Source organism: Camponotus floridanus, unplaced genomic scaffold (genome assembly GCF_003227725.1).
Source record: "Camponotus floridanus strain SB8 unplaced genomic scaffold, Cflo_v7.5 scaffold25, whole genome shotgun sequence".
Lineage (NCBI taxonomy): Eukaryota > Metazoa > Arthropoda > Insecta > Hymenoptera > Formicidae > Camponotus > Camponotus floridanus.
The window spans coordinates 13,323-23,564 of NW_020229381.1; the positions used below are offsets into that span (position 1 = coordinate 13,323).

Genomic DNA, 10,242 nt, shown 5'->3' on the forward strand with positions numbered 1-10,242 from the left:
TATCAATATAACCGAATATAATCTGTATTGGATTAAGCTACCTTCATATCTTTATTAAACTACGTTTTTATGCTTTTTTTATTTACTTCCAGAAAATAACATGAAAACAGACAGTATGAAAGAATAAAGCAATATGTGTGTATATATATATATATATATATATATATATATATATATATAATTTCTGATATATATTTTTCAGATGCGACTAAAGTCTTGCCTCGCAACCTTCTATCTCCTGTTGCTTTCAATCATCTCGACCTATATTGCCCCGGCACTTGGTTCCGATATACTTCGATACAAAGTAAGCACATATAATTTTTCTATCAATCCTAATATAATGTACTTTTATTAAAACAGATTTGTAAATAATGAAGATCTCATTCTTCAAAATAATTTTAATTAAGTCACAAGTCACAGCATGTGAAAAGATTGAAAGATCAAGTGGTTTTTAGTTCAGAAGGCAATTCGATAATCGAATGATTAACAATTAATTTTTTCTCTTTTCTCCGACTTGCAATTAAAATCGAACATAATTACTGCAATCAGTTTTAATTAACTTCCTTGCATTTTTACTTCTATTATATAATTACGATTCTTGATAATTCCTTCTTTAGCAAAAAGCGATACGATAAACGACGTGAATCTCGTGTAAAGAGAAATAATTAATGTTATATTTCAATTTTATATCCAAGATCTCGTGCAAAAGAGAAGCGGAGAGAAGATTAGTGACTAGAATTAGGTTCTCCCCGGCAAAGCGCTTTCGTTTCAAGTCGCGACACGAGTTATCGTCCGATTATACAAATCCCTCACGTCTCCACTGTATCCTCTCGCCGTGTTCTCTCCCTCGCGAACATTATTACTCGCATAAAGTTTCTGTCCGAAAGCTAGATGACCGCTAGATGAGTATACTCTTCTACGAGCAACGGATCTCCTTGGCTACGCTCCATCAAGCGAATCTCTCGCATCATCTAGTGATACGACTCCGTGACCCGCGCTCCCGATTTATCCGTGTACATTGACATTACGTCGTATTTACCTGAATAGCATCGCCCATCGTCCTCGGCTGATTCGATGCGCGTGTGATCCTATCCGGAAACCGCGTAACCGCTTGTCCTTCCCTCCCGCGCACCGGTCAACTTCCGGCGACTTGAGCAGCAACCTCAATTGTCAACGATGAATAATGCGAGCAGCACCGGCAACGCAGAAAGGAGCTTTACGTCTCTGTGAAATACCCACGGACCATTAACTTCCCACGGAAAATACGTCGCGAATTTGCTGAATGCGCTCTTGATTTTCCGAGTCGAGGTTCGCGAAATTGTGTCGTTGAAAAAGTTATCTCTCTCTGCGAAAAGCAGATAAATTAACATTCAACTAAGCATCTCAGACTCTGTATAGAACGTTACGTAACTGTAATTAATAATAAAAAATATAGAGAACGAATAAAGCGATATGATTTTTTTTTCAAAGCAAGTTACTTACGCTCTTGTAACTTCGATAAATTATTCTCATTGACTTATTATTTTTATTCATCGTTTTTATTATCGTATATTTATATGTCATAACATCCTAAAAACCTTGATATTTTATAAATCTTTTCCATGTTATTCGAATGACACTAGAACATATGATTCGTCAATATCATTCTTACAATTATTATCTAGCACGAGTAGGCGCAAAATTTATTCGTTATGTTCCATACTTTTGACATATCTTTCACATTCATCGCTTTCAGCGTTCGAGATATCGTTATTTTACGGCGGACAACGATAATGGCATATCGCCGAGCACAGAAGGAATTCGATCCACAACATCGACTTCGATAGACATAGATGCATCCACAACAGATTCGGAATCCTGGCACGCCCGTAGGAGTGAGTAACAGTTAAATCTCTCTCCGCGTGTACGTTAATTAGTAATTCGTCCCATTCGAGAAGTTTAATTGAACTGCGATCAGCGAAATGCGTATGTACATTCTTGTGCCATTATTAAACCAGTCTGTATGTCGCCAGAATCGCATAAAGCACCAATCCTACGATCAATAAAATCGCAATGACGTAAAAAAACGCGCACATGACGAAAAAATGCTCGCAATACGAATAAAAAAAAGATGACAGCAAAACAATTGAAATACATTCGGACAAAGAAATCTTTTTTTTTTCATTATAACGTTATCGTTTGTAACATATCTTTTTTCTTTTTCCCTAACTACTACGCATAGGCACAAATATAGATTGCACGTTAAAAATAAAATCCAAAACATTATTATATCGCACTTTGTAAAAAAACGTTGTGATAATTTTCAAATATTTAATTTTTGAAAGAATACCTGACGTGTCATCCATCATGCGAAATGATGAAATTGTCTCGTGATACAAAATGGAAAGAAATAATGGACATATATCTCAAAATGATTCGGCAGTTACAATAATAGTCTCAAAGACGCACCGGGAGGGCAGGGGGAAAATGATTTATCGCAACAAGATAGAGTCCGCCTTACGAGGATGATTGGCAATTTTATCGTGAATTCGCGGTGAGCGAGATATTCCACTTTCATATATATATTTACATATGTAAGATATGTAAATGCAATCCATCAATCTCATGCGAGTGCCTCGTAACATATACGGCTGACGGGAAAGGATTCGCGTATAAGGGGATGCGTATCGCACTCTTTCTCTCTCTCTCTCTCTGTACCCAATCCATCCATATCTCGCAGGAACATATCCATGAATATTTCCCATAATTTCTTTCAGTCGACAATCCATGCCTGGAGAAGTACTGCGGCGCGGGAAGAGAGTGCCAAGTTTCTGCTAACGGCGATGAGATCGTCGCCGCGTGCGTCTGCGTCCGAAGATGCACGCGGCGGCATCGACCGATCTGCGCGAGCAACGGCAGGATTTACGCCAATCGCTGCGAACTGCATCGCGCTGCATGCAACGCCGACACGCCGTTAGCCACGCGGAGGCTCTCCAGGTGCCTGAGCAATGGTGAGCACGTGCGCTCCTCGTTGACAGTTCGCGTTCTCAACCCTTTCGTACAGCGAGAAAGATTGCGCGGGAAAAATCGCTGCAATAGTGAAACCTTTCTTCTCCGAAAAATTGCAGCAAAATATTGTAGCGATATTTTTGGAAAATAGTGATAGTTTTTTTTGATAATTCAGACATTAACTGAGTCAAAATGAGCTCTTGCATGTAGGTTTATCTCGCACAGATATTTTTCTTCGCCTTCGCGAATATATCTATTAATTTTTAGACGTACTTATTTCCTAATAAAATTGTTGAAGAAAAAGCGATTATTGGAGTATTTTAATAATGCTATTCTATTGGTTATCTATAACAAATTTATATTTGTTTAAATTCCTAACGATAATAATGTAGGAGAAGGAGAATTAATTTTTTAATTTGATGCGATCGATTCTCTCTTACATTTTAGGTTTTAGCGAAATGGAACGCTAGAGTTTATCGACCTCTGTGCATACTGAATTATCTATTTAATTTTAACTCTCTGTCTATTTAACTTCATTTAACATCAGATTTAATTGTCTATTTAATTCAATTACTTAGCAAAAATTGTCAGAGCTCAAGCTTATTGAATGAATACATTAAATCGATTAATGTACCATTATCCCCTTTTAGATCATGATTGCAGTTAATAATATAAAATTCGAATCTTTCAAACTGAAATATATATTAACTAATGCAGATATAGATCAATCACAGTTTTTGGTGCAATTTTTCGGATAATAATATATGGAAATATAATTATATATAATTTTTCATAATTGAACACGTGAGATGTAAGTATCTTATCAAATTTATCGAATATGGATCAACCAAATGTCTTTACCGATACTTTCAGTTTTCGATGTTTCAGAATTTGTTGTTTACTTTAAAGAGAAATCACGATCTTTAGCGAACTTACAAAACTTTGCTTTCGTTGCAAACTCAATAATAACTTGGAAGCTTTCTATTAATTTATGGCAGCCGCGCAGTTTGTTAAGAGTTATAGCGAGAAAAAAAGAAAATGTCGTTACGTTACGGAAACTCAAAGTTTATGATGGAATGTAATTCCGTCATTTCCAGGTAATTACAGCGCGCAAGCACGAAAGGATTTCTTTGCGTATCACACCTCATCCGAAGAAAAGAATGTCTTGTATTCCAATAATAAGTCCAAGAATAAGAGCAAGCATCATCCGGCAAGCAAATCGATCCCGCGAAAGGACGATCACGTTACCGAGAAATGTTCAGCGCAAGAATACGAAATTATGAAAGTATGTCATCGATTTCATCCCATAATAACTTCCGATAAAAGCGTACAAAAATATTTAATGAAGTTTACACGACAAAAGATTCTGCTTACCTTCTTACCACAAATAGATGATTATATATAAAATAAATCCAATAATTTAATAAATAAATATTCTCTTTTTCATTTAATAATAATAATGTAAAATATTCAAATTAAAGCAATTTATAAATATTTTGCTTAGACATGTGAGGTCAATAATTCGATATTTGAAATTTTTCCGTGCAGAATTTATCTTATCTAATAACAATTCTTGATTATTTCTATTTAAGCATAATTTTATAAAAAAATATTACAATATTACATATTAAAATATTAAAATATTACTTATTATCAGACCATCATTTTGTTTATTCGCCATAGGATAACTTGCTCCTGTATAGCCACGCGAGATTAATGGCCGAAGATAATCATAGTAAGGAATACTTGGTCAGCATCATGTTTTCTCACTACGACAGAAACAATGATGGTAATTTGGAGCGAGAGGAGCTCGAGCAGGTGATTTAACATTGAATGTATTCTTCCGTACATAGTGTTTCTTCATTAGCACATTTTCTCCGGACTTTTAAATAAACCGAAAAAGAGATGGGCGTTCGCGAATGAAATTTATTCGATGGCCATTACTTTAACGGCAGTAACGCGATATCTCTCCCCATCCTATCGTCCCGCTAACGTCTCGCGAATAATCCCGCTTAAATTCTCTCCAACATTCAGATCGCCGAGGAAGAGAACATGGAGGAATTATGCGTGGGATGCAATCTGAGCCATATGATCAGCTACGATGACACGGACGGCGATGGCAGATTGAACGTTAACGAGTTTTACATGGCCTTCAGTAAGCTTTACAGTAAGTACCGTATCTGCGATTCGTTGATCGTTCATCACAAAGGGATTTGCCGAAGATTTTGTGAGCCGACGATGAGAAAGAAATCAATGTATATTTATATTAATTGCATAAGTATATTAAAATTAATTTAATCCCTCACATCACTCTTATTTTTAATTTAAAACAGATCCCTGGTAAATTTTTCATACCTTTCATATCGTTCCTTGCGAGATATCAAACTATTATGTTACAGAATGATCTTATCCTCGTGATTAGTTCGGTTCGGCGTAGCGATTAATCATCGGCAAATAATTTTCTTATGCTAATCCACATTATAATGGTCTTCCCGGGACGCTATTGTCCATGGACAATAGCATCACCGTAAATTGTCAGACTATACGCGCGAGTGCCATCGCGCACATACATGTATATAAACGGCCGCGAGGAATTATTATGCAAAGTTTGTATAACGGTGCGCCCCGCGAATACGATTCAATTTAATCCAAATACAATGTATATACACATATGTGATACCTATACGAGGGAGATTCTAATCTGATGACAGGTGTATCGGTGGTATCGTTGGACAAATCCCTCGAGGTGAATCACATATCCGCGCGAGTCGGAGACAACGTGGAGATTAAGTGCGATGTCACCGGAACACCACCCCCGCCCCTGGTTTGGCGACGTTACGGCACGGACGTGGAGAATCTTAGTGAGCCGGAGGTATCCCTCTCGAATGACAATTCCCTCGTCGTTATCCTGCAACATACAATATCGATTTGTGAGATCGCTATTCAAATAAAATGCAAATATATATTTTTTTTTATTTTTAATACATCATTTTTTATTCGAAAAAATTTTTCTTTCATCTTTTATTTCTTTATCTCGCGATCTCCAAAGAATTTAAGAAATAAAGAAAATCAAAATGTTTGCAAACTTTTAAGGAATGATTAGAAAAATGAACGCAATGATTTAGCAAATCGATATTATTCTTCAGATAATGAAAATCGTATTAACATCTTGTGAGAAAATTAACATAATATGAAAAAAAAATCTCTTTCACAGATTCGCGTTTTCAATGATGGTAGTCTCTATCTGACAAATGTGCAGTTGGAATATGCTGGTAATTACACATGTCACGCTCTCAGAAATCAAGATGTGGTGCAAACTCATATGCTCACTATTTACAGTAAGTGTTTCAAGAAGATATATAGGGGAATAAGATATAGGGGATGAGATAAAATAGATCTTAATCTTGCTAATGAAAAAATAAAATTTAGTAGATAAACCATATAATTGATTTTTCTTGTTATCTCATCACTTCAGTTAAATTTAAAATTAATACTCCTCGTAATTGCTTTCTAACTGCTTTCCGCGATTGCTGCTCGTCTCTTCTTTCCTATTATTTTTATTGCTCATAGAAAGGATGTCACCTTCTAGAACATAGTAAAATATTATTAATCAAAGAAAGAAAGTAATTCACTTTTTCCCTGTTGAAATTAATCAAAAGTGACACAAACACATCTCTCTTCCTCTCTCCCCCTATCTTAGCTGTACCCGAAGTCAGAGTGACACCACAATTCCAATCTAAGCGACCGAAAGGAGCAGCTAAGATGAAGTGTCACGTGGTAGGCGAGCCTCTTCCACGAGTACGATGGCTGAAGAATGACAAACCTCTGAGCGAGGATCGACCGGACAAATACGAGGTGATTGGCAACGGCACCAAGTTATTAGTAAGAAAAGTCGATTACGCCGACACCGGTGCTTACATGTGCGAAGCGACCAGCGCCGGAGGACTTACGAGAGACATCAGCAGTCTAGTGATTCAGGAGCAACCTACACCAAGTGAGTGAAGAATCCTCTTATTCTAATAAGAAAGACTCGTGGCATCAATTCATCAATAAACCATTAAAAATTAACCATCATCATTAATATAATATTATTGATTATAATTTTCTGATCTATCTCACCTTTAATCGATGTGGAATTGTTGGAAATACAGTTGCGACTGAAGAGGAACGCAGATTTTTCTCTTTCCACGAGTGGGGTATCTTGGTATACGAGCCATCCACGTGCCACGCGTTACACGAGATCCGATCCACAGATATCATACCCGGCACTCAGGTGCAAAATTATATATTCATTCTTATTTTTTATCATTTTTTCTTCGCTCAACGTTTCACTTATCCTTTTCTTTTTACAGGAATATGTCTGCGGGCCGAAAAACATTCCTTGTTCCTGGGGACGTGCCATAAACGTCGCTAATAGATACGTATACGTTAGTCAGCCGGAGAAGAATCGCGTGCTTGTAATTAGCGAAGTGCAGATGATGATAATCGATGTACGTATTATCCCTCCTTCTATTATCAATTACGTCGTCGTAAATGCCATGGAATAATTGCAATGTGATCACATAGGTAGTTGCGACGGACAAGAATCCCGTGGATCTGTGGTACGTACAGAATCTCGATTACGTCTGGGTACTGAACTGGAGGAGCGAGATGAATGTTGGCATCAAGACCATACAGATAATCAAGGAAGCTGCCCAGCGAAAGAAACATCATACCATACGACCGGAGCCTCTCTATGCGGAATTAGATCTTGTGAAGGGTCTACATATCCCACAACAGCGAGTACGTTTCCCCTTTCTCATTTCTTCGTCTTCCAATATTATTTTATATAAATTATTATATAAATTAAAATAATTAATATAATTATTATATAAATAATTATTATATAAATATATATTATGATATATACATTCAAAATTATCTTAAATGAATCCTTCTCATTAATAACTTGTTTAATTTAGATTGATGTATTATATAATTAAAATTGAATATATCATACATATGAAGTTATTTTTTTATAATTAACAAACTATTGTATTCCTTAGGATACGAAACATATATTCAAATACGGATATGTGACCCACACGAGTCAATACGGTTTGTATAAGCTCGATCTGGCCAACATGAGGTATACTCGTACCGTCAACTTGGCCAGCTACAACTGCGCGCCAACAAGCGTGGAGTTTTCTGATTTATGTACGCAACATAGCATTTTTTATTTTATCTCGATATTTTTTTTCTTGCATATTTTCTTCGGATTCCGTTCATTTGATTCGTCTTGTTTTAGATGGCTTCGTAATACTGGGATGCGAAGAACCGATCACTGCTCGTCCGACTGGTCAAGTGCTGCTGGATTATCTCACTGATAGCGTTCTCGCCCACAAGCCCAACATCCTGGGGAAACCAGCGATCTCTCCCGATTCCAGATATCTGGTCACTCTTGATAAACAGGACACTGGCGTCACTCTTGTAGTGCAAGAGATTTTGCGTAATATATTTTACATATTTTTCTGTGCGCTTATTTAGCTAAAAAAAATTATAAGCTTGCAAAAATTTGATAATTATTATATGTATAATGAAAAAAATTTATATTATCTTTCTAGCAAATGGATTAAAATTCGCGTTCGACGTAAAAACGACTTTAAATATCAGCGATATCGCTTTCTATCCCTCGCAGACGACCCATAGTTATGATATATACGCTTCATCGATAGACAAGGAAGATATCCTCTTCCTAGACTTGACTACTGGTGAGATAATTTTCTCCTAATTCTTTCGAAAATTATTTAAATTTAAATTTTTAATTTAATTTCTGAAATAATTAAAAAAGCTCGTAAGACTATTCAACTTTCAGACTGATACATATTGTTTATAAAACTGATTGAATAGAAACTAACACGCGCGTACATTACAGGCAAAGTGGAAATGATAACAGGTGTGGGAAAGGCAACACCGCCACATCTCACCAAATGGGGTAATCCGAATAGACCTATAATACAAAGCGGTATATTTGGTCGATATATGGTAAGCCCGTCCAACCAGGCGCTCTTTGTTCTCAACGGGGAGACCCGCACGGTGAATTGCGAGATTGGTGGCCTTATACATCCCGGCGCGATTGTTTGGTTTACTGTTTCGCTGCGTTAACGAATGTAGCTACGCGACAACGACAATACCAGACGTACGTATATAAATGCGTACATAAATTGAACATAGGGATCCGATCGGGTACCAAAGCCAATATCGAGAAATTTTAGATGAGAAATTTTAAAAAATATACGTAGAGATCAACGGGGTGGTGTCAAGAATGCCTGCATCTTCTCTAATAATTTTCACAATGAATGTATCGCACGAATATTTCTGTATTATGACTGTATCATATTTGAAAAGAAAACAGCAACATTATTTCAAAATAATATATCGAGACGAAAAATAATGTACCAGATTGATTGAAGTTTATATTGTATTAATCAGACGCAAATATTTATCGTCTTAATTTACATATTGTAATTCTTGTCTATTCTCACATACATTTTTTAATTAATAAATCAATTAATAAATGTATACTTGAGCAAATTATCATATATATGTCATTTGTATATTCAACTATTTACTTTTTCGTGTGAGTGAAATATTCATTAAAATGAAAAATTAAAAATGGATATAAAATAATAAAAAAAATTTTAGAGTTTTTAAATTGTTAATTTCAAAGAATAGAAATACAGAAATTTACGGGAGAAAAATTCTTATCACATACAGTGCGATTTCTCTTTTACAATATAATTATATAGATATTAATACTTATAAAGTAATTCGAATAAATAAAATAAATAGAAAGTATACATTATTCGAGTGAAATAAATTTCATAATCATCTGGAAGACAATCCACATTTTTTGAATTTGTAATAATTAATGAAAACAATATGTATATTGTTAGCAATACACACATATCAAATGTCTCTCAATTTTGTCAAACCATTAAATATTACTTTGTTGCAGACATAGTTGCTATTTTCTTGATTTGCAATCCTAATAAAATACGATACGAATGATTTAAATCAGAAATCGATATATTTTCGGTAAGAATTTCAAATTTCGATACTGCAAATGCTTGAAAAATTATCTCTATACTTATTCGTAACGATTATAAAGCGATGATTGACTTAAAATATCTTGTTGTATATCTGATTGACTTAAAATATCTTGTTGTATATCTGTAGTATCAGAATTTGAAATTTTTTCAATCTTTTATCTAT

The 10,242-nt window shown here is 35.3% G+C and overlaps 1 protein-coding gene across 1 annotated transcript; it reads left to right on the plus strand.

The window, feature by feature from the left end:
- The first annotated feature begins 202 nt into the window (after positions 1 to 202).
- On the plus strand, positions 203 to 9,495 carry LOC105249746 (follistatin-related protein 5). The gene is made up of 16 exons (XM_011255435.2): positions 203 to 304; positions 1,736 to 1,874; positions 2,757 to 2,990; positions 4,086 to 4,273; positions 4,672 to 4,806; positions 5,023 to 5,155; positions 5,700 to 5,860; positions 6,203 to 6,326; positions 6,689 to 6,982; positions 7,140 to 7,261; positions 7,341 to 7,478; positions 7,555 to 7,770; positions 8,034 to 8,184; positions 8,276 to 8,476; positions 8,592 to 8,738; positions 8,903 to 9,495. The coding sequence occupies exons 1-16, from the start codon at positions 203 to 205 to the stop codon at positions 9,130 to 9,132; spliced, it is 2,715 nt and encodes a 904-aa protein (XP_011253737.1). The 3' UTR covers positions 9,133 to 9,495.
- Positions 9,496 to 10,242: the final 747 nt, after the last annotated feature.